This window comes from Medicago sativa, chromosome 6 (genome assembly GCF_051527215.1).
Source record: "Medicago sativa cultivar Bolivia chromosome 6, Bolivia_mono, whole genome shotgun sequence".
Lineage (NCBI taxonomy): Eukaryota > Viridiplantae > Streptophyta > Magnoliopsida > Fabales > Fabaceae > Medicago > Medicago sativa.
The window spans coordinates 86,321,330-86,348,048 of record NC_140754.1 but is presented as its reverse complement, the minus strand read 5'-3'; the positions used below and the strand labels follow the sequence as shown (position 1 = coordinate 86,348,048).

General features: G+C 33.8%; 2 protein-coding genes and 2 pseudogenes across 5 annotated transcripts in view; 3 read left to right on the top strand and 1 right to left on the bottom strand.

Annotated features, from left to right (window-relative positions):
* Window positions 1–26,719, top strand: part of LOC146917745 (uncharacterized) — a 134,943-nt gene that overhangs the window by 66,678 nt on the left and 41,546 nt on the right. The window lies entirely within an intron of this gene.
* On the top strand, window positions 1,252–3,326 carry LOC146917749 (uncharacterized). 2 transcript variants are annotated; one of them, XM_085716591.1, is made up of 2 exons: window positions 1,252–2,723; window positions 2,969–3,326. In XM_085716591.1, the coding sequence occupies exons 1-2, from the start codon at window positions 1,508–1,510 to the stop codon at window positions 2,992–2,994; spliced, it is 1,242 nt and encodes a 413-aa protein (XP_085572717.1). In that variant the 5' UTR covers window positions 1,252–1,507; the 3' UTR covers window positions 2,995–3,326. The 2 variants fall into 2 exon arrangements, with proteins under 2 accessions (XP_085572717.1, XP_085572716.1); XM_085716590.1 differs by having other exon boundaries at window positions 2,960–3,326.
* Window positions 8,508–19,291, top strand: LOC146917748 (TMV resistance protein N-like; annotated as a pseudogene). Its single transcript, XR_015013475.1, has 8 exons — window positions 8,508–9,057; window positions 10,014–11,214; window positions 13,469–13,723; window positions 14,303–16,271; window positions 16,359–16,575; window positions 16,678–16,823; window positions 17,091–18,399; window positions 18,964–19,291. The product of XR_015013475.1 is annotated as a TMV resistance protein N-like (transcript).
* LOC146917747 (uncharacterized) lies at window positions 19,898–20,650 on the bottom strand (annotated as a pseudogene).

Here is a 26,719-nt window from a genome sequence, read left to right as displayed (position 1 = left end):
TCTTCGTATGGGTAACTTACAGGTAACCAGGATTAGTTGCGGTCGTGAGTGGACTCCTCACAAGTGTGTCTTAGGTGCTCTGATACGTAATGGGATGAGATTATGTCTTCTATTTCTATTCCTTACGTATTACTTATGGATTTTTATGAATAAATGTTGAACAAGACTTATGAGATTTTTATGTTGAGGCCTGCGTGCCAAAGATTATTTTTATTGTTGAACTAATTTCCGCTGCGAAGTTTTGAATTACTTATGTTAAATGATTTTGAAGAATAAATTGTTATTTATTCAGTTTATGAATTTTAAGAAGTGTAGCATTCCGTTTAAAGTTGAAAAACTCTGATTTATTTATGAAATTTTTACGTTGGGAAAACGGGGTGTTACAATTGCTGATTCAGGAATTAATCTATGGTGAGGGTGAGACTATCATGCATTAATATTAAGTTGTTAAATCATTAGATTACATCTAACAAGTTGGGGAGAGTTTGTGAGAATTTGAGAATTAGGGTTTTGAGAGAGATTTGATGATTAGATGATGAAAACTTGTTGAATTGATGTAGAAATTGTGTACATACCTTATATAATCCATAGGATGATTATTGGAAGTAGTTTTGAGGTTAGAATCATGAGATTAGGTGAAACTTGGAGAAAATCTGCATTTTGCCCGAACTTTGATATTAAAACTGGAATTGATCGGTGCCGAATTGGTCTTAGGTGTAAACACGAAAGTTGTAGGTATGGATGTTAGCTTTCTAATGATGTTGGTCTCACGTCAAAACGATATATAGAACTTGAGTTATGGTCAAATTACTGCACGTAGGTCACAGTGAATTTTTATGGACTTTCAGCACAACTTTTCCGAATTTAAAATGAAAACTGGTACTGATCGGTACAGAATTGGTCTTAGTCGTAAACATGAAAGTTTTAGATAATTTTGTTAGCTTTCCAGTGGCTTTTGTTTGACGTGAAAATGATGTTTGGTATTTGAGTTATGATGAAAAAACTACAGGGAGGTCTTAGCGAAATTGTACGGTGACAGCCTTCTCTGTTTCATGTTTTTGCGTTTTGTTCATATGTTTCTGTTTTGAATTGATCTTTGTTGTAAACATGAAAGTTGTTGATATTTGTGATATCTTTCCAATAGCTTTGGTTTGACATGAAAATATGTTGTGGATAATTTATTATGTTTTTACAAAGATACATAGTGAATTATTGTTGATGTTTAAATACGATGTTATGTGAAGTTTGTTAGAATACAGCAAGAGTTGATCACATTTATTATTCATCATTGTGTAAATAATTATAGTTAATTGTACAATAACTATTCATCATTGTGTAAATAATTATAGTTAATTGTACAATAACTCCCACCTTAATTGGAGTTAATGTATTGTTGTATATATGTTTGCCAAATCAATGAGAATACACAGGCAGTATAATTCTTACATGGTATCACGAGTCTGATCCTAAAACACAAACCCGCCGCAACTCTCTTTCATTTTCATCAATGGCAGACAACAAAAACTTTCACCCCGCCCTTGCCGTGAACAATATCAAAAACTTCATTCCCATCACTCTAGAAATGGAAACCAATCACTACTCCACATGGGTAGAATTGTTCAAAACTCATTGCACAGTCTACCAAGTCATTGATCACATAATCCCAACCACACCAGAAACAGAATCCTCAAATGAAAAAGATAAAGCAACGGCCGGTAACAAAGAAGGATCCGTTACAGAAAAGGAAAAATCTGCCAAGAGTGACAAAGAACAGTGGTCACGCCTGGATGCAATCGTTCGCCAATGGATTTACGGAACGATCTCCATTGACCTCCTTCACACCATCATGTCACCGGGTTCAACCGCACAGCAAACATGGGAGCGATTGGAAAACATTTTCCAGGACAACAAAGCTTCTCGTGCCGTCCACCTGGAAAACCAATTCACACGCGTCCATTTGGATGACTTTCCCAACATCTCGGCATACTGCCAAGAACTCAAGATGATTGCTGACCAACTGTCAAACGTTGGTTCACCGGTTTCGAACCAAAGGTTAGTTCTCCAGTTAATTGCGGGTCTAAATGAGAACTACGATGGTGTTGCTATTTTTATTCAACAAAGTAATCCTTTGCCGCTATTTCATGAGGCACGATCGAGGTTGATCCTCGAAGAAACCCGCAAGGCAAAGCAAGCTGCTGCCACAGCCAATGCCGCAGGCACCGCTCTCCTCACCACAAATCAATCGAATGATGACACCTCTGGTCACAGTCGTGGTGTTACCCAAGGTTCCAGAAATCCAGCACACCGTAATAATTTTGGTCAAAAACGCGGTCAGAACAAAAACAACAATCGTGGTAGAAATGGTGGCGGTAGAGGACGAGGTCGCAGTAACAACAATCAAAACAGTGGACAGCAATACAATCCACGTCCATGGCAGCAACAACAGTGGCCATCATACCCACAATGGGGACCGTGGGGACAACAACCATGGGCAGCTCCACCATGTCCTTACCCCACATCCAATTGGGTTCGTCCACCATCAAATCGTTCTCCCGTGGCTGCAGGAACTCGTCCACCACAGGCTTACAGTGCTCATGGACCAACTCCTTCAAATTATGCACCTACAGACATTGATGCGGCAATGCAAAATCTGTCCATGAATGTTCCTGATGAAAATTGGTACATGGACACTGGTGCAACAGCACACATGACTGCATCTCAAGGTACTCTCTCAACTTATTCTAATTTGAGCATTAATAAAAATATCGTTGTTGGCAGTGGACAGGAAATTCCAATTCGTGGTTATGGACAAACACATCTTTCCCCACCTTATCCACCCCTATCATTAAACAATGTCCTTCATGCCCCTAAACTCATTAAAAACTTAATATCTGTGCGTCGTTTCACAATTGATAATAATGTTACCATTGAGTTTGATCCTTTTGGTTTTTCTGTGAAGGATATACAGACGGGGATGCCACTAATGAGATGTGATAGCACAGGGGATCTATATCCTCTCACCACAACCACAAGAAATCAATCCACCTCTCCAGCAACCTTTGCAGCTCTCTCTCCTACCTTATGGCACAACCGTTTGGGACACCCTGGATCCAATGTTTTAAGTTTTCTTAGCAAAAATAAGTTTATTGAGTGTAAACAAATCTCTAGTTCTTCTATTTGTCAATCTTGCATTTATGGGAAACATGTTAAATTACCTTTTTCTATTTCAAATTCTAATACTTCCAAGCCTTTTGATATAATCCATAGTGATTTGTGGACATCGCCAATTTTAAGTTCAGCAGGTCATAAATATTACCTTTTTTTCTTAGATGATTACACCAATTTTGTGTGGACATTTCCCATTGGAAGAAAGTCACAAGTCCCTTCCATTTTTTCCTCATTTCATGCATTCATTAAAACCCAATTTGGAACTACAATCAAATGTTTTCAATGTGATAATGGACGAGAATTTAATAACGAGTACTTTACACAATTTTGTCACAAAAATGGCATGGTATTTCGTTTTTCTTGTCCACACACTTCACCACAAAATGGAAAAGCTGAACGTAAAATACGAGCAATTAATAATTTCATCCGTACTAGCCTTGCACATTCATCTATGCCACCATCATTTTGGCACCATGCTCTACAAATCACCACATACCTTCAAAACATTCTACCCAGCAAGATTCTCTCACATCACTCCCCCACTCAATACTTATATCATAAGGATCCCTCGTATACACATTTACGTGTGTTTGGGTGTTTGTGCTATCCTCTCTTTCCCTCTACCACCATCAATAAACTACAAGCCCGCTCCACCCCATGTGCCTTCTTAGGTTATCCACAAAATCACCGTGGTTACAAATGCTACGATTTGTCTAGCAAGAAAATAATAATTTCTAGACATGTCATATTTGATGAGACCCAATTCCCATTTGCCAAAATACATACTCCCTCCACTCACACCTATGAATTCTTAAATGACGGCCTTCATCCAATTCTACACTACCACCTCCAAAATGATTCAAAACAAGATGAACCGGAACCACCTACAACTGAATCACCACAACCTGCCATAACACAGGTCTCACCCATTAATGTGACAAACCAAAGCATAATACCGTCTTCCCCTATACTTATTAACCCATTACCCCATCCACCCGTCTCAACTGAACTCACATCTCCTATGCATACTCCACAACAAATCCATCAAGAACCAACCCGAACCATGGCAACCCGCAGTATGCATGGAATTCATAAACCTAAAACTCAATTCAACTTGACCACCTCAATTACACCATCACCACTTCCCCACAACCCTAAGGCAGCCTTGTCCGACCCGAATTGGAAAGCTGCCATGTTAGACGAATTTGATGCTCTTATTAAAAATAAGACATGGGAATTGGTACCACGTCCACAAAATGTTAATGTTATTCGCTCTATGTGGATATTTCGTCACAAAAAGAAATCAGATGGGTCATTTGAGAGGTACAAAGCTCGACTTGTAGGTGATGGAAGATCTCAACAGGTTGGATTAGATTGTGATGAAACATTCAGCCCAGTTGTGAAACCAACGACTATTCGTATAGTACTTACTATAGCTCTATCAAAGTCGTGGTCCATTCATCAGCTAGATGTTAAAAATGCATTTCTTCACGGTGAACTTCAAGAAACCGTATACATGCATCAGCCGATGGGTTTTCGAGACCCAATCCATCCAGATTATGTTTGTTTATTGAAGAAATCTCTTTATGGCCTTAAACAGGCCCCTCGTGCTTGGTACCAACGGTTTGCTGATTTTGCACTCACCATCGGTTTTTCCCATAGCAAATATGATCATTCTCTATTTATTTATAGGAAAGATAATGACATGGCATATATTTTACTCTATGTTGACGACATCATTCTTACTGCATCATCTGATGCTCTTCGTCAGTCTATTATGTCACTTCTTGCCTCCGAATTTGCTATGAAAGATTTGGGCACTCTAAGTTATTTTTTAGGCCTTGCAGCTACACATCATGCAGGTGGCTTATTTCTTAGTCAAAGAAAATATGCGTCTGAGATAATTGAACGAGCAGGTATGACCTCATGCAAACCAACAGCTACGCCAGTGGATACCAAATCTAAGCTAAGTACCTCATCAGGTTCTCCATACAAAGATCCTACACACTATAGGAGATTAGCAGGTGCATTACAATATCTCACATTCACGAGACCAGATATATCATATGCTGTACAACAGGTGTGCTTGCACATGCATGACCCAAAGGATGAACATATGAATGCTCTCAAACGCATTCTGCGATATCTTCAAGGTACTCTTGACCATGGCCTACATCTATATAAATCTTCTGTTTCTGGTCTCATCTCCTACACAGACGCCGATTGGGGTGGGTGCCCCGATACTCGACGTTCCACCTCTGGATATTGCATCTTCCTTGGTGACAACTTGATATCATGGTCATCTAAGCGTCAACCAACTCTATCTCGATCAAGTGCTGAAGCCGAATATAGAGGGGTTGCCAATGTTGTCTCTGAATCTTGTTGGATCCGGAACCTTCTCTTGGAACTCCATTGCCCAATTCCTAAAGCTACCTTAGTGCATTGTGATAATATTAGTGCAATATACCTCTCTGGTAATCCTGTTCAACATCAACGCACTAAGCATATTGAAATGGACATTCACTTTGTTCGTGAAAAAGTTTCCCGTGGACAAGTCCGTGTTCTTCATGTTCCATCTCGTTATCAAATTGCCGACATCTTCACGAAAGGTCTTCCGCGCATACTATTTGAAGATTTCAGAGACAGTCTCAGCATACGGCGGCCTCCCGCTTCGACTGCGGGGGTGTGTTAGAATACAGCAAGAGTTGATCACATTTATTATTCATCATTGTGTAAATAATTATAGTTAATTGTACAATAACTATTCATCATTGTGTAAATAATTATAGTTAATTGTACAATAACTCCCACCTTAATTGGAGTTAATGTATTGTTGTATATATGTTTGCCAAATCAATGAGAATACACAGGCAGTATAATTCTTACAAAGTTGTTTATGATTAATGAATTATAAGATGTTTAAGTTGTTGATTGTACTTTATATGATTTATATGCTTAATATTATTGTTTGAGAAATCTCATCCCTCTGCTTGGAAATGTTGCTCTTCGTATGGGTAACTTGCATGTAACCAGGATTAGTTGCGGTCGTGAGTGGACTCCTCTCAAGTGTATCTTAGGTGCTCTGATACGTAATGGGATGGGATTATGTCTTCTATTTCTATTCCTTACGTATTACTTATGGATTTTTATGAATAAATGTTGAACAAGACTTATGAGATTTTTATGTTGAGGCCTGCGTGCCAAAGATTATTTTTATTGTTGAACTAATTTCCCCTGCGAAGTTTTGAATTACTTATGTTAAATGATTTTGAAGAATAAATTGTTATTTATTCAGTTTATGAATTTTTAAGAAGTGTAGCATTCCGTTTAAAGTTGAAAAACTCTGATTTATTTATGAAATTTTTACGTTGGGAAAACGGGGTGTTACAGGTATCCGTGTCCGCCCCGTTGGATAAATATGAAATATGTATCCTACCCATATCCGCGCAGATATCCATTTAGCGGCTAATCCATGAATTTTGAGGTATCCACGGTTTTATACAGATATCTATGGATACCATTTATAAAAAAAAATAAAAAAAATGTTTCTTTTTAGCAAAGCATAATATTCATACAGTAAAATAACAACAAAGATCCTTACATTTAATAAAAATAAAGTTTTTTGATTTAACAAAAGCATAGATAAAACTCATCATATTCAACAAAAACAAAGCTTCTTGCTTCAACAATCTCGGCCACTTTCACTTCTTTTTAAAAGAGTGTAATACAAATTTGAACAGTCGCGTAATAACTAATAACATTCACATTACCGAGGTTTTTTGCTTAGGAAGTTGAAAGTTTTAATGTTATCTACGTAATTTACTCAGTTTAATAGCGAATATGGATATTCGCGGGTGCAGATATCATTAAATCAACATCCTTATCTATTAATTAGGGTAGTTAAAATATTCGTTTATTTTATTAGTGGGATACCCATTAAGGTATGCGCTCTGTGTCCGTGGCGGATTTTATCTGCGGATATCCACGTGTGCAGATTTTTTTGCCATCCCTAGTTCAAATGCTCTAAATAAGGAAGGTAGGAAGTAATGACAGCCACGCGGCTACTTTTAATGCGGAAACCAGCAGTCATATGACTCGTATGATTGCAGATAGTTTCTCAATAGACCCTTTAATTTAGCTCCCGATTGAATCATAACTTTTGATCGATTATTTTTGTGTGTAAAATTTGATTGGGTCAAAATTTACGATCAACTTTTTTCACAATTATAACCATCATGATTGCGTGTATTGTGGTTGATTTACTATATGAATTTGTCTCCATTTTTCATCATTTAGGGTGTCTTTGAATTGCTAAAAATAGATGAATTGCCAATAATGCTGGAGTTATTATCAATTTGAATGGTTCAAATGCTCCAAATAAGGAAGGTAGGAAGTAATGACAGTCACCCGGCTAGTTTTAATGCGGAAACAAACAGTCATATGACTTGTATTATTGCAGATAGTTGCTTAATAGACCCTTTAATTTAGCTCCCGATTGAATCATAACTTTTGATCGATTATTTTTGTGTGTAAAATTTGATTGAGTCATAATTCGATTGTTAACTTAAATTTGTTTTTGTGTTTTTGATTAATTTTGAAGGGTATGTTGAGCAACCCCGATTTTCAGCATTTAGGCGTCTTTCAATTGCTAAAAATATAGTTTTTTTTTTGGTACAATGCTAAAAATATAGTTATGTGAACTAAACAATTTTTTATTTGACAAATTTTCTTTCTTTTTCTTTTTATCTATTTGATTTAAAAATTGTTCAGGAGACCGGATAAAAATGGATAATTAATATGACCAAACAAAAACAAGAATTCATGTGACTGTTTAGAAACAATAATGGTGGTAACACCCGCAATTTATGCATCTGCATGACATCTGTTTAATCACATATGAAAATATGATTATTTAATTGAGTAAATGATTGATTTAATTCACAGTTTCATATGAAAAAATAGGTATCTGAAAGTGTAATGATATTTAAATAATTATTTGGTGATAAATGTTGTTATACTTTGTTTTTCTCTCTTGTTATTAGACTAAAACAAAATAGAAAGAAAAGAAAAAACGGAGAGATGAAGTAAGAAAATAACAAAAGTATGGAAGAAAATTATGACAAAAATTGTCTTAAAATTACCATATTAATATAATCTCCAAACATTTTTGTTTAATCAATACCGGAAAATTGCAGCCGATTATTACGAGAATTTCAATATTCCTCCGTACTGACACAAGCGCGTCCCAACAGTTTAACATTTTTGACAAGCGTGTCCCACTTTCTTGACTTTAGATTCTCCAACGTCTTTTAAGTTCAGCACACTCATCCACTCATCCTAGCTCAATTTTATCCAAACAACTGTTTTTTCATTTGAATACTAATATTCATCAAACCACACTCATTCACTCGTCATGGCTTCCCTCACAGTCACAAATCAATTCAAGTATGATGTTTTTCTCAGTTTTAGAGGAGAAGATACTCGCCATGGTTTCACCGGTTATCTCAAGAAAGCTCTTGATGACAAAGGAGTTCGAACTTTCATGGATGCCAAGGAGCTACAAAAAGGGGAAGAAATCACACCATCACTTCTCAAAGCAATTGAAGAGTCCATGATGGCCATCGTTGTCCTCTCTGAGAATTATGCTTCTTCATCCTTTTGCTTACAAGAACTTTCTAAGATTTTTGATACCATGAAAGATAAGGTGGGTCGTTCCGTTTTGCCGGTATTTTATAAGGTGGATCCTTCTGATGTACGAAAGTTGAAAAGGAGTTATGGTGAAGCCATGAAAAAACATGATGTGGCCAGCTCCTCAAGTCATGACATGAATAATAAATGGAAGGCTTCTCTTCACCAAGTTGCTAATTTGTCTGGCTCTCATTACAAAGGGTACACTTCTATCTTTGTTTTTAGGGCAGTGTTAACTTGTGCCCTTAAAGCACAAGTTAAGAATCTAAAAATGGAATTAAATCATAAATTATGTCTTGAAAAGATAAAATTTTAAATATCTAAACTATTGAATGCACAAGTTAACATTTCCCTATTTTTAATATCAACTAACTAATAATTTATTTCTTTTCTTATTTTATCTTTTACCATATTATTAATTTATTTGTTTCTTTCTTTATCACATTTTTTTTAAAAGCTTAATTGATATGCTAGACTGTAAAGAGAAATTACTCACAAAAAAAAAAAGTAAAGAGAATGAATTTTTTATTTTTTACATAAAATAGTAAAGGGGATGATAAGAAGCTAAATAATTTTTTTCTTAAAAAATATACGATAATTGTATTTCTTAATTCATTTTTCAAAAACTTAAACAACAAACATGGCAGATGACAATTTTAGTTATAACATAGACTTACGTGTACTTTTGATCCCCATCTATCATAATTGTGTGATTTTAACCTCCTATGTTTTTGAGCGATTTTGGACCCTTATATTTTCATTCTTTATGATTTTATAGTCTCTTATAATTTTCCTCCAAATTTATGTTGTGGCGATATGATTTATTGATGTGACACTCAACCCATGACCTTTCTTAAAATTAAAAAATATAACTCTAAAAAATGCCAAAATGTTTGTTACCCTAATTAAAAGTTTGTTCCGCTCTTAAGTGTACAAGCTGATTTTTGGCATTTTTAAATTTTAAAGAAAAATCACAACTATGAAAGTTGAGTGTTACGTCAATAAAAGATGCCACAACATCAGTGTAAATTTTGGGGGAGTAAACTACCAAATCATGGGGAAAACATAAGGGGACGTAATTCCTGAAGGAGGGATTTATAATTAATGTTAAAAACATATACATACACTTGAATGACCACTTTTCTCTTATTGGATAGGGATGAGTATGAATATGAGTTTATTGAGAAGATTGTTGAACAAGTCTTAAGAAATATAAAACCTATTGTCTTACCTGTTGGTGATTACCTAGTTGGACTAGAGCACCAAAAGCAACATGTGACTTCACTTTTGAATGTTGGGTCTAATGATACAATCCACATGGTCGGGATCCATGGGATTGGTGGAATAGGGAAAACTACCCTTGCTCTAGAAGTTTATAATTCGATTGTCCATCAATTTCAATGTTCCTGTTTTTTTGAAAAAGTCAGAGACTTTAAGGAAAATGGGTTGATATATCTCCAAAAGATCCTTCTGTCTCGAATTGTTGGAGAGACGAACATGGAGATAACAAGTGTTAGACAGGGAGTTTCAATATTACAACAAAGGCTTCACCAAAAGAAGGTTCTTTTACTTCTGGATGATGTTGACAAGGATGAGCAATTAAAGGCTATTGTTGGAAGTTCCGATTGGTTTGGTCTAGGAAGTAGAGTCATCATCACGACTCGGGACAAAAGGTTGCTAACATATCATGGGATTGAAAGAACATATGAGGTGAAGGGATTGAACGATGCAGATGCTTTTGACTTGGTGGGATGGAAAGCTTTAAAAAATGATTATAGTCCAAGCTATAAAGATGTTTTATTAGAACAAAAGCAGGGAAGAGAATTGAATGCGAATGAATTGTGTAGACTGAAATATTTGAAGAACGACGTACGTTTTTCAAGTTATGCGAATGTTGTAAAACGCGTTGTAGCATATGCTTCTGGCCTTCCACTTGCTTTGGAAGTCATAGGTTCTCACTTTTTTAACAAGACAATAGAACAATGTAATTATGTACTAGATCGTTGTGAAAGGGTTCCTGATAAAAAGATCCAAACAACACTACAAGTGAGCTTTGATGCTTTGCAGGATGAAGACAAATTTGTTTTTCTTGACATTGCTTGTTGCCTGAAAGGATGGAATTTGACAAGAGTCGAAGAAATACTTCATGCTCATTATGGTAATATCATGAAAGATCACATTGATGTGTTAGTGGAAAAATCTCTCATAAAAATAAGCGATTCCGGTAATGTAACATTACATGATTTGATAGAGGATATGGGAAAAGAAATTGTTAGACGAGAATCACCTGAAGATCCTGGAAAACGCACTAGGTTATGGGCCTACGAAGATATAAAGAAAGTTTTTAAAGAAAATACGGTGAGTTGTTATAATGATACGAATGGTTTGACTTTTCATCTTTAACGTAGATTTATGTTACTAATAAGAAAATTGTTGTTGACACATATGATAGGGCTGAAAAACACATGTAAAAGACGAAAATGCCCCTGCGACAGTTAACTCCCGAAGTAAGGAACCGACTGCAGTTAACTACCGAAGTTCCTTCAGCAGTTAACTGCCGGCGAAAAAAGGAAAAAAAAAAAAGAAAAAAGAAGAAAACCTCGGCACTTAAGTGCCGAAGAACTCATCAATTTTTTTTAATAAAATGAATCTCATGTTCCATTGCTTTATATTTCATGTTTCCATTGCTTTATATTCATGCATGAGTATGGCTTTATATACAAGTAATAGTATGATATTACTTAAACTGGAAAGGGTTATTTTACTTTAAGTTTTAACTATAGTTAATAATTTTAATAGTCCTCTTATTCTTGTGCTAGAATTTAGTTTGTCTTTGACATCTGATATTGCTGTTTGGTTTTAAAAAAAATTGATGAAATCTTCAGACCTTAAGTGCCGAGGTTTTTTTTTTTCTTCCTTTTTTTGTCGGCAGTTAACTGCCGAAGGAACTTCGGTAGTTAACTGCAGCCGGTTCCTTACTTCGGTAGTTAACTGTCGCTGGGACATTTTCGTCTTTTACATGTGTTTTTCAGCCCTATCATATGTGCCAACAACAATTTTCTACTAATAATGCTCATGTTACCCTTTTGGCTTAATGCATTATTTAATGTCACTATATCACAAATTTTTATACTCCATTTATGGGAAATTCTAATAAGTCTACTTATGACGATAGTTAAAAAAATTAAAGTAGAAACTTTATCTTGAAAATTGTGTATTCAACATATTAAAATATGGGTCTTGTTATCTTGTGTCCTAAGGACACAAGTTAAGAAATCTAAAATTAGAAGTTTTTCATAGAAAAGAACAAAATGTTGACTTTAAAAAGTTAAATAAAATTGAATGCACAACTTTTAAGATATTTATTTCTATTTTAAATTCCTTAACGTGTGCCCTTGGGGCACATGTTAACATTTGCCTTAAAATATTAGTAAAAAACAATTTTTTTCTACATAAAATTTAACAATTTTTTACTTTTTTGAACCCTTAACGAGTGCAATTAGCACTTATTAGCATGACTCATAATTTATATATACCCTCAATGTATTACATATACATCAGTTAATGAATGCATGTGTAATTTGTAATAATTTGTCATATCTTCTTAATTGATATGCCAACACATTCTGGAATGCATATGTAATTTTTTTTAACACATGTAATTTTTTTTAACACTAACGGTGTATGTAAATTAAACTTTTGTAATATTTAAAAAGGTCATGCTAACTTGTGCCATAAATGCACAAGTTAATGAGCTTAAAATAGAGCTAGAAAGATAAGTTTTTACTCTCTCTGTTTCAAAATACATGTCGTAGTCAATCACTTCACATATGTTAATGCACAACTTTGACCGTTAATATCTTTAATCATTTAAAGTAAAAAAAATTTAACTAAAATAATTCTTAGAAAAATAAATTAACAAAATGATAAATGATTATGTAATACTTCGAAAACACTTAATTTGTTTTTTTTACATTTGTTTGTAATTTAAAAATTAAAAGTGAGCTATCCCCTCCATTCCTTTCCTAAACCCTCAATCCAAAATCGCCTAAATTATTTAATCGTAACATTTAGACCCCGAATAACTTACATTTTTAAGATCTAAAATCGCCTAAATTATTACAGTTCAATAACTTAATGATCCTAATTAATATAAAAAAAAAACCAATTTATTACAATTAAATAACTTAGAAGATCTCTGATGTAATTTTACCCTATATTGAAAATACAACATTTGAAACTTTTAATTCAAGATATTGAATGTATAACTCCAAAAAATAAAAAAAATTTAAGGTGTGTTTTCAATGAAGGGTTTATGAGAAGAATAGAGGGGAAGAGTTACTTTTCTTTTTTAAATTACAGACATTATAAAATAATTCTTAGAAAAATAAATTAACAAAATGATAAATGATCATGTAATACTTCAAAAACACTTAATTTTATTTTTTTTATATTTTTCGTAATTTAAAATTTAAAAGTGAACTATCCCCTCCATTCAATTTCTTGTCTCAAGGATACAATCTAGTTTGTTGTCCACATATAAAAATCACAGTGAAACTTTGAATCAGCGAGATCTTTAAATATCGGTTGATTTGTCCTTTTTTGTTTACAGGGAACAAGTACCATTAAAATGATACATTTCCAATTTGACCCTTGGATTGAAAAAAAGAAGGATGCCTCGGATGGAAAAGCTTTCAAGAAGATGAAAAATCTCAGAACACTAATTTTTAGTACTCCTGTTTGTTTTTCTGAAACTTCTGAACATATTCCAAATAGTTTACGAGTGCTGGAATATTCCAATCGCAATCGCAATTATTACCATAGCCGTGGATCAAATCTATTTGAGTGGGACGGCTTTCTCAAAAAGGCAAGTGTAGCCTATTCATATCTATTTTCCTATATAATATGTTTTTGGTCTCTATAAAATTGGAACCTTTTAAGTTTAGTCTTACTTGATTTTAATAATTCTTTTAGTCCCTAATAAAATTTTCTGCACTCAGTATTAGTCTCTGCTCAATTCAAATTTGTTTAATATTACAAAAAGTTCCTCTGCAAAAAATTTTCGCAAAATTTGATTTCAACGTTCATATTTTGTTACTTTTATCTTTAACTTTTGTCGTTTTGAAAATTTCATATTTAATTCTTTTCATGTTAATAAATTCTAAATTTTAGTAAATGAACCTTTCATAATGTTTTAAGTTTGTCTCACAAAAATCGTTCATAAATTTAAGAGTTTAAGGATAATTAAACAGACTTTGTTGTAGTAGGGACTAAAATTAGAAGTAATTTTTTTTTGTAGGGACTAAAAAACCTATTAAAATTATGGAAGGACTAAACTTATAAGCTCTTAATTTTATAGGGACCAAAAACATATTTAACCCTATTAATAAATCCGGTTTAATATTATTAATTAATTTCTTATTTATTTTCATTTTTTTTCGCGCAGAAGTTTGAGAATATGAAAGTTTTAAATTATGATTGCGATGCACTGTTAACAAGAATGCCTGATATCTCTAATCTCCCAAATTTAGAACAATTTTCAATTCAAGATTGTCCTAGTTTAATTACAATTGATGAATCTATTGGCTTTTTGAGTAAACTTAAAATCTTGAGATTTATAGGTTGCAATAACCTCCAGAGTGTTCCACCACTCAATTCAGCTTCACTGGTAGAACTCAATCTTTCACACTGTCATAGTCTAGAAAGTTTTCCTCCCGTGGTGAGTGGATTTCTTGGAGAACTTAAAATCTTGAGGGTTATAGGTTGCAGCAAAATCAGACTTATTCCATCTCTCGTGTTACCTTCTCTAGAAGAACTTGATCTTTTAGATTGTACTAGAACTTGAAAAACTTTACCTATCATATTGTCCCAATCTCGTGAGTATATCGCCTCTCAAGTTGGATTCACTAGAAAAACTTGTCCTTTCAAATTGTTACAAGCTCGAGAGCTTTCCAAGTGTGGTGGATGGGTTTCTTGGAAAACTTAAAACCTTGTTTGTTCAAAATTGTCACAATCTTAGGAGTATTCCAGCTCTCAAGTTAGATTCACTTGAAAAACTTGACCTATCAAATTGTCACAATCTTTTGAGTATTTCACCTCTCAAGTTGGATTCACTGGAAAGACTTGAACTATCAAATTGTTATAAGCTCGAGAGCTTTCCAAGTGTGGTGGATGGGTTTCTTGGAAAACTTAAAACCATGTTTGTTCAAAATTGTCACAATCTCAGGAGTATTCCATCTCTCAAGTTAGATTCACTTGAAAAACTTGACCTATCACATTGTCGCAATCTCGTGAGTATCTCACCTCTCAAGTTGGATTCACTAGAAAAACTTTACCTTTCAAGTTGTTATAAGCTCGAGAGTTTTCCAAGTGTGGTGGATGGGTTTCTTAGAAAACTTAAAACCCTATTTGTTAAAAGTTGTCACAATCTCAGGAGTATTCCAGCTCTCAAGTTGGATTCACTTGAAAAACTTTACCTATCACATTGTCACAATCTCGTGAGTATTTCACCTCTCAAGTTGGATTCACTAGAAAAACTTGTCCTTTCAAATTGTTATAAGCTCGAGAGCTTTCCAAGCGTGGTGGATGGGTTGTTGGATAAACTTAAAACCCTGTTTGTTAAAAATTGTCACAATCTCAGGAGTATTCCAGCTCTCAAGTTGAATTCACTTGAAAAACTTGACCTATCACATTGTCACAATCTTGTGAGTATTCCATCTCTCAAGTTGGATTCACTAGAAACACTTGACCTTTCAGATTGTTATAAGCTCGAGAGCTTTCCAAGTGTGGTGGATGGGTTGTTGGATAAATTGAAATCCTTGAATATTGAAAACTGCATCATGCTTAGGAATATCCCACGGCTCAGCCTGAATTCGTTGGAACATTTCAATCTTTCATGTTGTTATAGGCTTGAGAGTTTTCCAGAAATATTGGGAGAGATGAGAAATATACCAAGACTCCACTTGGATGAAACTCCCATAAAAGAATTACCGTTTCCATTTCAAAATCTTACACAGCCCCAAACATATTATCCATGTAACTGTGGTCATTCTTGCTTTCCAAATAAAGCTTCTTTGATGTCAAAAATGGCTGAACTCTCCATCCAGGCCGAGGAAAAAATGAGCCCAATACAATCTTCACATGTAAAGTATATTTGTGTCATGAACTGCAAACTTTCAGATGAATATTTGTCAAAAAGTCTCATGTTGTTTGCTAATGTGAAAGAATTACACCTAACTAACAGTAAATTCACAGTTATTCCTAAATCTATTGAAAAATGTCATTTTCTATGGAAACTTGTCTTGGATGATTGTAAGGAACTTGAGGAAATTAAAGGGATTCCTCCATGCTTAAGAGAGTTATCTGCACTAAACTGCAAATTGACTTCGTCATGCAAAAGCAATTTACTAAATCAGGTTATATTTATTTATTTTTTAATTTGTAATGTATTTTCTATTCTTCTTGATATAGTTAAACTTACATTAATTATTTATGACTAATAGAAATTACATGAGGCTGGAAATACTCGGTTTCGTTTGCCACGTGCAAAAATTCCAGAGTGGTTCGACCACCAATGCGAGGCAGGAATGTCAATTTCTTTCTGGTTTTGTGGCAAGTTTCCTGCCATAGCTCTCTGTGTTGTTTCTCCACATACATGGGGTTATCTTGAACATCCTGTAAGAGTGATCATCAACGACAATACATTTTTCTATACACATGGTAGGAAGATTGATAGGTGTTCACAACCGGACACATATCATTTGCATCTTTTTCATATGCAAGTGGAATACTTCAATGGTAATATTGACAAAGTACTTTTAGAAAATAAATGGAACCATGCAGAGGTTGACTTTGGATTCCCATTCATGTTTAGTGGAATCCATGTATTGAAAGAGAAGAGTAACATGAAGGATATTCGATTCACTAACCCAGAGAATGATGCTAACATTGTAATTACTCAGGATGAAGTAAGTATATATCATTCATTTTACCCAAATAGTTGTAAAATTTTCTTCTTGTAGTGTTGTAGGATGTTAATTTGTTTCATAATTTTATGATAGATTTTTCAATTTATTCACCAAATCACAATTATAGGTTGGACTATCCATGTTTTAACGACAATTTGGCATGTTTATGCAGACGTATTGAATTTTTTCCCTTAATTTTTTTTGGATACGGTAACAGAACAACTTATGGCAGAAATAATGAGTTCGACTATCTTCTTTTTCTATTAGGCTGAAGAATGGATCCAATAGTATGTGATGAATCAGTGAAAGATGCTTCAGATTTCAAATGAGAAGAAGATTCTCCCCACAGTTGATAAATGAATTGCATGTCCCACTCCAGAGAAGATCTGACCATTATTTCCCATCAATTTCAAGGATCCACAAACCAAGCTTCCGGAAAAGTATGAACCCTAATTAAAATCAACATTTTTCCAATTTTTATAGAAAAATTTTGATTTTTGATTTTTTTTAATGTTTTGTAGAGAAAAATGTGATTTATGAATTTTTTAAGACAGGTACAAGACTGTTACTGATTTGTTTAGTGATATGAGTTGTTCGCTTAGATCGTTGCATCTGCATAAAAAATCTCCAATTTTTTCGAAATATTTGCAACAAGGTTGAAGTTCTTGATAAGAGGTGATTTTTTTTAATCCTCCCAAATTAATTTATGGATGATAAAGATATGTTCCATTTTACGGTTGTATACTGATAGTTTCCTTCTAGTTAAAATAATCTTTATACATCTGACGTGGTCCAGTGTAAATGTGTAATCAATGTCAATATGTCACACTATCATTTTTTGGTAACATAGTCCCAGGATTTTGGAATTCAAGATCACTAATGTGGTGGCAGTTAGGTTTTCATTATCTGCATATTACTCTGCTGTGATTTGTGATTCCATATGTAAGTTATACTTAGTTAAAAATGTATTGATGATAATAAGAAAGTATTGTATGAGATTTCGTAAAAAATGGTTTGACACTTTGATGGTTATCTAGGCATTCTATACTTAGTTGAAAATATGTGGATAATTACGAGAAAGAAAGGATATGAGATTTTGTGGCTATTACTTACACTTGCGTTTTTCAACTGATTTTCTTTGGGTCTGGCGCAGCTATATTTTGTTATTCGGAGTTAACTAGACAAATTGGAAAGTATGACTGCTGAAAAGAATTGATTTCATTACTTTAATTTTCTTTGGTCCATGAGTATTCAACCAAATGTTATTAATACACCAGTACATAAGACCTCCTCTCCATATTCTGTTAGCCGTGTTGAAAGCTCTGATTTGAAAATTGTCTCTTGTTCGGATTGTTTGATGACACACACACCGGCACAGTCAGCACCTGAGAGATTGTTACATGGCTCTGATGTTAAGCTTCAGAAAATGACTGCCCAAAAGTCTGCATCGTGTTTTAAGCCTGCAAAAAGAGTGCTCAACTTTACACTCACGGAAGGCAGTGATGATTTGGACAATAGGCAGATGATGTTCTGAGGACTGCAAAAATCTTTTGGTTCTGTTTCCCTACCTCAGCAGGTATGCCATCTTGTTTTGGTCTCAATTTTGATTCTAAAAATCATACTTTGATATTCACTTATTCTATATTGCATTTTGCCAAAACAAAAAAGTATATCCTTGCCGGAGAACTTGCAAAGAAAACAAGTTTTTCCCGACATATTAGTAGTTCATGTTAAATTCTAACTAATTAGTACGACAGTCATCAATCATATATTCATGCATAAAAAGTTGAACTTTGGAGATGGTTATAAGTTATAACTTATAAGATAGATATTGGGTGAGAAAAATGTTGATTTTGAGTGAAACATCGGGGATAGTTATAATGAAAACATTAATGTTTTTATTCACAACACATTTATAAAATCACAGTTTAGTTGATATGTTAAATTGTGTGCATCAGATAGGGTGTTCAATGGGTATAAGAATATAGCTAGGTTCATACTTAGCATATCTTTGATCTAATATCCCGTACTTTCACACTTTGCATCTGATAAAATTTATTTTCGTTAAAACTTTTTATCATAAAACAAATTTTTCTCTCGTGGAAGAATTGCTTTTGTGTAAATTGGTATTTCTATGCAGGTTGAGGAGAACCTTAGTCATTCTTTTCAAAAAATCAACATTGATCAACATTGTTTGGATGCATCTGATAACAATCCTTCATCATTGGTGGAACTGGTTAATGTGATTGACTCCATATTTGACTCTGTGAAAAGAACTTCATTCACAAAAGAGGAGCTCTTGCAAAAGATAATGATGAAATGTCACTGATTCATTCAAAGGTGAATCAGTGAGTAATTCTAAATTTATTCATGGATATAATGGAACAGCAGAACTTACTAGTTTGAATGAATATCAAACTTTTGATGGCATGAGTTAGTGATGTTGTTAGCCAAAATCTTGTGGCATTTACTTAAAGTAGTTATTTAATATTTCTTTATGAATTTCATAGGAAAACTTGTCCCATCTACAGCGTCAAGAATGCGTTAAATTTGGACTCAGTTCAGTCAAGGGTGAACAAAGGAGATGAGTGAAGGGTTTTTGTTGAATGATAATGAATGTAAATTTTGGTGTTGTAAATGATTGTTGGTAAGTAATGCTATGCATTGAATCACAATTCTCTGATGGAGAATACAGTGTGAAAAGTGCATGTTTTACATACGATATGCAGTGTAATTTTGTTATTCCTCTGTTATTTTTTACTTGTCATTCTTGTAATACAATTTTGTTTCAATTTGCTTGTCTTTTTTAAATTCAACGAAATATAGGCTATTGTTTTGTCAATAATAGCTTTCGTATGCTTTTAGCTCCACGTATTATACCAACAATTATTAACGATACTAATATTAATCGTTTAAAAAAAGCACCAATATAAAGTTCAACTTGATTTGGTAATTCAATTTGCTATTAAGCAATATGCTTCCATTGTTATCTACAATATGAATAACAAAATGATGCATGATATCTATCAGGAAAATCTATCATGCATCATAAAAGATGCCAAACATTGCAATGTCTAGAAGACAAAATACGCTACAAAATACGCTACAAAATACGCTTCATGACTATCTTCTTCTTCAGAAGCTTCATGTATCTCCCCTTTGATGATGGTGATGGTTTTGCGATTTGGACAATCAGAAGCAATATGTCCAAACCCTTGACATTTAAAGCATTTAGGTGTCTTAGAAATGTTCTCTTTGGTGGTCTTTTGTGGCGGCTTGCTTGAGGAGCTAGGTTCTTGGGTTGGTGGTTTATTGCGATGGGAATAATTTCTGGTAGAGGAAAAAGGTTGGTATGATGATTTTTTTAGGTAGTTGTTTCTCAACCTGGATGGCTAGACGAATAACCTCGTCCAAGCTCCAATATTGTTGAAGTTGGACTGGGTGTGCAATGTCAGTGTTTAGCCCTCCAAGGTATCGAGCAATTGTTTGCTCTTCCTTTTCTTGGATATCACATTTCATCATCAACTTCTCAAATTCTCTAGTATATTCTTCTACCGACAGAGATTTTTGGCGAAGATTTTGTAATTGAATAAAATTGTCTTGATAATAATGAGGAGGTAAAAACTTACGGGTGAGTTCTCGACGCATCTTCTCCCATGTCTTGATTTTGCTTTTCCCTTCACGCTCTCGTCTCCTTTTAACATTTTCCCACCAAATTGAAGCGTGTTTCTTTAGCTTGACAGCAACAATCTTTACCTTTTGCTCCTCTGGAATCTCCTTGTACTCAAATACACGTTCAACAGTTTGTAGCCAATCCACAAACTCATCAGGTTGTAGCTTCCCTTCAAAATCTGGAATGTCTACTTTGATATCATTCATCCGAGTTTGACGTCGATGTGAGCGACTACTTCTTGAAGATGAAGAGTCACTACCAGAGCCGTCATCATCATTTCTTCTTCGTTGTGCTTCCAATAATGCTTGCTGGGCGTTGACAGTTTCCTGGAGTAGTTGAATTTGTCGCCTCATTTCTTCCATCTCCATCTCTTGCAAACCTCTTGCATTCTGTCTTCGAGGTGGCATTTTGACGATATTAGTTCAACAAATTATTTGGTGATGATTGTGGTGGTGAGTGGTGGTTTTGTTGGTGGTGAAGACTTGTAAACCAAGGGTTTTCTTCACTTCCCAAACAAAATGGCGGTGTTAGTTTTGCGAACAAAATGGCCGCAAAGTGAAGTTTTACAAAGGCAACTCCCTGCTCACTTGAAAACTCACTTTCCGTTGATTTTTTCGCACAAACTCAACTCCGAGGTATCGTAACCAGCTCTGATGCCAAATCTGGCTCAGGGACAAAAGGAAAAGTAGAGAAAATAGAGAAATTCTCTAATATTCTCAAAGAAAGTTGTTATTATTGGAATTCTTCAATGCTTGATGATTTGAATGTGTCTAAACACTTGGTGGTGAGCCTTATTTATACTACTCTATGAAGGCTCTCCATTACAAAGTAGAAATATCTAGAAACAAAGAAAAGTCTAGAGATATGGATATTTTAGTACATAAGCCTAGAAGGATCTAGGAAAGTTAAGACTTCCCTAATGCTTATTTATTAGTGTCTAGTAGCTTCCACATTATTCCTTAGTATTCTAAAGTCTTCCATATTATTCTTCACCATTCTAGAGACTTCCATATTATTCTTCATCGTTCTAGAGACTTCCATATTATTCTTCATCAGTTGATAAATGAATTGCATGTCCCACTCCAGAGAAGATCTGACCATTATTTCCCATCAATTTCAAGGATCCACAAACCAAGCTTCCGGAAAAGTATGAACCCTAATTAAATTCAACATTTTTCCAATTTTTATAGAAAAATTTTGATTTTTGATTTTTTTTAGTGTTTTGTTGAAAAAAAATGTGATTTATGAATTTTTTTAAGACAGTTACAAGATTGTTGCTGATTTGTTTAGTGATATGAGTTGTTCGCTTAGATCGTTGCATCTGCATAAAAAATCTCCAAATTTTTCAAAATATTTGCAACAAGGTTGAAGTTCTTGATAAGAGGTGATTTTTTTTAATCCTCCCAAATTAATTTATGGATGATAAAGATATGTTCCATTTTACGGTTGTATACTGATAGTTTCCTTCTAGTTAAAATAATCTTTATACATCTGACGTGGTCCAGTGTAAATGTGTAATCAATGTCAATATGTCACACTATCATTTTTTGGTAACATAGTCCCAGGATTTTGGAATTCAAGATCACTAATGTGGTGGCAGTTAGGTTTTCATTATCTGCATATTACTCTGCTGTGATTTGTGATTCCATATGTAAGTTATACTTAGTTAAAAATGTATTGATGATAATAAGAAAGTATTGTATGAGATTTCGTAAAAAATGGTTTGACACACTTTGATGGTTATCTAGGCATTCTATACTTAGTTGAAAATGTGTGGATGATTACGAGAAAGAAAGTATATGAGATTTTGTGGCTATTAGTTACACTGCGTTTTTCAACTGATTTTCTTTGGGTCTGGTGCAGCTATATTTTGTTATTCGGAGTTAACTAGACAAATTGGAAAGTATGACTGCTGAAAAGAATTTAATTTTCAACTGATTTCATTACTTTAATTTTCATTACCAAATGTTATTAATACACCAGTGCATAAGACCTCCCCTCCATATTCTGTTAGCCGTGTTGAAAGCTCTGATTTGAAAATTGTCTCTTGTTTGGATTGTTTGATGACACACACACCGGCACAGTCAGCACCTGAGAGATTGTTACATGGTTCTGATGTTAAGCTTCAGAAAATGACTGCCCAAAAGTCTGCATCGTGTTTTAAGCCTGCAAAAAGAGTGCTCAACTTTACACTCACGGAAGGCAGTGATGATTTGGACAATAGGCAGATGATGTTCTGAGGACTGCAAAAATCTTTTGGTTCTGTTTCCCTACCTCAGCAGGTATGCCATCTTGTTTTGGTCTCAATTTTGGATTTATTCTAAAAATCATACTTTGATATTCACTTATTCTATTTTGCACCTTTCAATCTATACTGCCTTTTGCCAAAACAAAAAAGTATATCCTTGCCGGAGAACTTGCAAAGAAAACAAGTTTTTCCCGACATATTAGTAGTTCATGTTAAATTCTAACTAATTAGTACGACAGTCATCAATCATATATTCATGCATGAAAAAGTTGAACTTTGGAGATGGTTATAAGTTATAACTTATAAGATAGATATTGGGTGAGAAACATGTTGATTTTGTGTAATATCCCATGAGATTTTTTTTTAAGCAAGGGCAATATAGACATTTTGGTGGCCAAGTATATTTTATATAGGAAAAATACTATAATTTTCTACACAATTCTACTACCTTCTTTTCTCCTCCTCTCAAGACACAATCGGTTCTCTCCCTCACCACTACACCATCATCTTCAAATTCTTCAAATTTCCAATAATCATCACCAAAACCATGCCTAAAGGTTCCTAGAGGTTTGGTTTGCATCAAATAAGCTAAAAAAAAAAAAAAAAAATTATCCTTCCCTTTTATTCAAGCCAAACCGCCCCCTTCCTTCAATTTGTCAATCTTCCATTTTTGGTCTCCAAATTCATGGGAATTTGCTAGAATTCATGTTTGAAGAGGTACCCATCTTTCTTGGGTTTGCAAATTTGTTCGAAAGAGATAAGATGACACTTCCTATGCTCATTTGTACTTCCTTTGCTTATTCTTGTGTTTGTGAATTATTCATCACTACTCCATTGTATAGGTGAATTCAATTTGACTCGAAGTGGTTTCATTACTCTACTAAAATTATTGTAGGTGAATCACTTGAAGTAGTTTGCAACTTTGTGAATTCAATTTATGGTTATTTGGAACATGTAGTTTTATAGTACAGTAGCACTACCGTCAATTGAATGTATATCCATACTTTACTTTCCTCTAAAAAGACCATATACTTTGTTGGAGTTAGTTCTGAGTTCTGACTAAATTCATTCAGGTAATTTTCCAAAGAAAAAGGAAAAGGTGCTTCAACCTTGGAGTTGTTTACATATTAGATTTTGTTGTTTGAGATTGTTTGATTTGATTGTTTTATTTCAAATGTGAATATTAGGAGTTTACATAAGAGAGAAGGAAAGTACGAACCTATATGTAGAATGACTATTGTTTTGTTGAAGAACGGTCCTGTTGTTACTGCCCACCTAATGAGTATAGTTTAGTTTTTGTTGTTACTGCCTACCTAATGGTCTAGTTTTGAGATCAGCTGAGTTTAATTGTTTATATGATTCGTGCTTTGCACATTTTATCTAATTGTGTAGTATGCACTCTAGGTGTTTGATAATTTGATCCTATGAATTTCATGTGCTTAGATGATTTTTAATTAAAGAGAATGTATATGCTTTAGTGTGAATTAGCATGATTATGTTGAGTTACCATGTCTTGCCTTTTAATTGCATGTTTTGGACAATGATGGTTGTGAAATTAAGATTTTTGTGTTAGTGATAGAAAGTATGATTATAGCAGAATGATAATGTTAATTGATGGATTGATTTAGGTTATACCATTTATGCATTGTACTTGAACTTGTTAGTGTTGTAAAGTTTGTTGAGTTGGGTGAGATAGTAGAATGATTATTTCTAAATTAGGTATCCTTATTAGTGTATTATAAAATCTCTTTTATGTTAACAAGTATGTTTATGCTAGTATAAATGTTGGAGGGAAATTCTATCAAGACAATTGATCTATAAAATTATAGAAATGATTTGAAAGAAAATTTGAAATGCAATCTATGAGTAATATGCTCACAGTGAATCATAGAAAGTCACAGGAAAATGGAAATGATGTGAAAAATTGAAATGAGTAACATGCTCATAGAAAAAGAAAGAAAGAAAGAAAGAAATGAGAATATTGAGAAAAAATCCGTTTGCTGCAACGAAGAGATAATGCAGCCTATGAGTAACAAGCTCATAGATATTTTATGAAATTCCGTTCGCCACAACGAAGAGATAATGTGGTATATTCCGTTTGCTACAACGAAGAGATAATGTAGCCTATGACGTACGGGTCATAGTAACGAATATGAAAATTCCGTTTGCTACAACGAAGAGATAATGTAGCCTATGAGGTACGGCTCATAGTAACGATTGATATGTAAAATTAATGATATGAAATTTTAAGTCAAGAATTACTCGAACAATATTTGGAAGAAAAAAATACAAAATGTATGGAATCAAGGAAAATTCTAAGGACCCTCCAACATGAATACTAACATAGCATACACATATTAACATGAAAGTTATGTTTAGAATGAATTAGCTATGGAACAATGTTTCATGGGTATTTTATCAATAGTTGGAAATGAGGAATGTTAGTTATGGAACTCCGGCTTAGTTAGCCGAAATTAGTTATTATCGGAAAAAGGATCAGAGACATACTCAGATAAGTATGTCAAAGTATAAATTATATCAGAAAACGATATATTGGATATATGATTGTGATTGATATGATTGTGGTGATTATGATTATATTTGTTATATGATTTGTTTATTGTTGCTGAAATGAATTTTAAGATTGGTGCCGAGCGGAGCATTGCTTCCTCTGATGCTATAGGGGGGAAGGACTCACTTTATCCTTGTCATTGTTAATGGAATTTCATGAGGTTCCATTCTATTATATGGATATTGCCATTAGTTTATATTATTGAATTGATTAACGTTAATATTGACGCATCTTGATGACATAGGAAATGATTATAGATTAATGTCAAACTTTATATATATGATGTATATGATAGAAATTTTGAATTAGAAGTATTTATCTGATAGGATGTTTTATTTTGAATTGTACAATTAGTATGAAAATAAAGATGTTATTTGGAGATTCTGGCTGATAAACAGGTGTTTTTAAAACAGGATTTACATCTTGGAAATGTTGAAAATATAGAGGAAACTCTGTCGAAATTTCAGTGAATACTTTTTTGAATGAAATTCAAATTGAAATTCTTATTTATTTATTATAGTTATCAAGTTTGATTAATAGGCTTGCCGGGCTAGAATGATCTAGTTCGTGCGCCGGTCACGATGATTGTTTTTGGGTCGTGACATTTTGAGTGAAACATTGGGGATAGTTATAATGAAAACATTAATGTTTTTATTCACAACACATTTATAAAATCATAGTTTAGTTGATTTATTAAACTGGGTGCATCAAATAGGGTGTTAAATGGGTATAAGAATATAGCTAGGTTCATACTTAGCATATCATTGATATCTAATATCCCGTACTTTCACACTTTGCATCTGATAAAATTTATTTTCGTTAAATCTTTTTATCATAAAAGCAATTTTTCTCTCGTGGAATTGCTTTTGTGTAAATTGGTATTTCTATGCAGGTAGAGGAGAACCTTAGTCATTATTCTTTTCAGAAAATCAACGTAGATCAACATTGTTTGGATGCATCGGATAACAATCCTTCATCATTGGTGGAACTGGTTAATGTTATTGACTCTATATTTGAATATGTCAAAAGAACTTCAATCACAAAAGAGGAGCTCTTGCAAAAGATAATTGTAAACTGTTTAGATTTTGTCGAGATTAGCAGTAAACAATGTTACTATGTACCTGTGGGTCTTTTTTATGGATGTAAATTTGAGTCTGACTTAACATGAAATTGCAGCCTTCTTTGGACTATGAAATGTCACTGATTCATTCAAAGGTGAATCAGTGAGTAATTCTAAATTTATTCATGGATATAATGGAACAGCAGAAATTACTAGTTTGAATGAATATCAAACTTTTGATGGCATTAGTTAGTGATGTTGTTAGCCTAAATCTTATGGCATTTACTTGTACCATCTGCAGCGTCAAGAATGTGTTAAATTTGGACTCAGTTCAGTCAAGGGT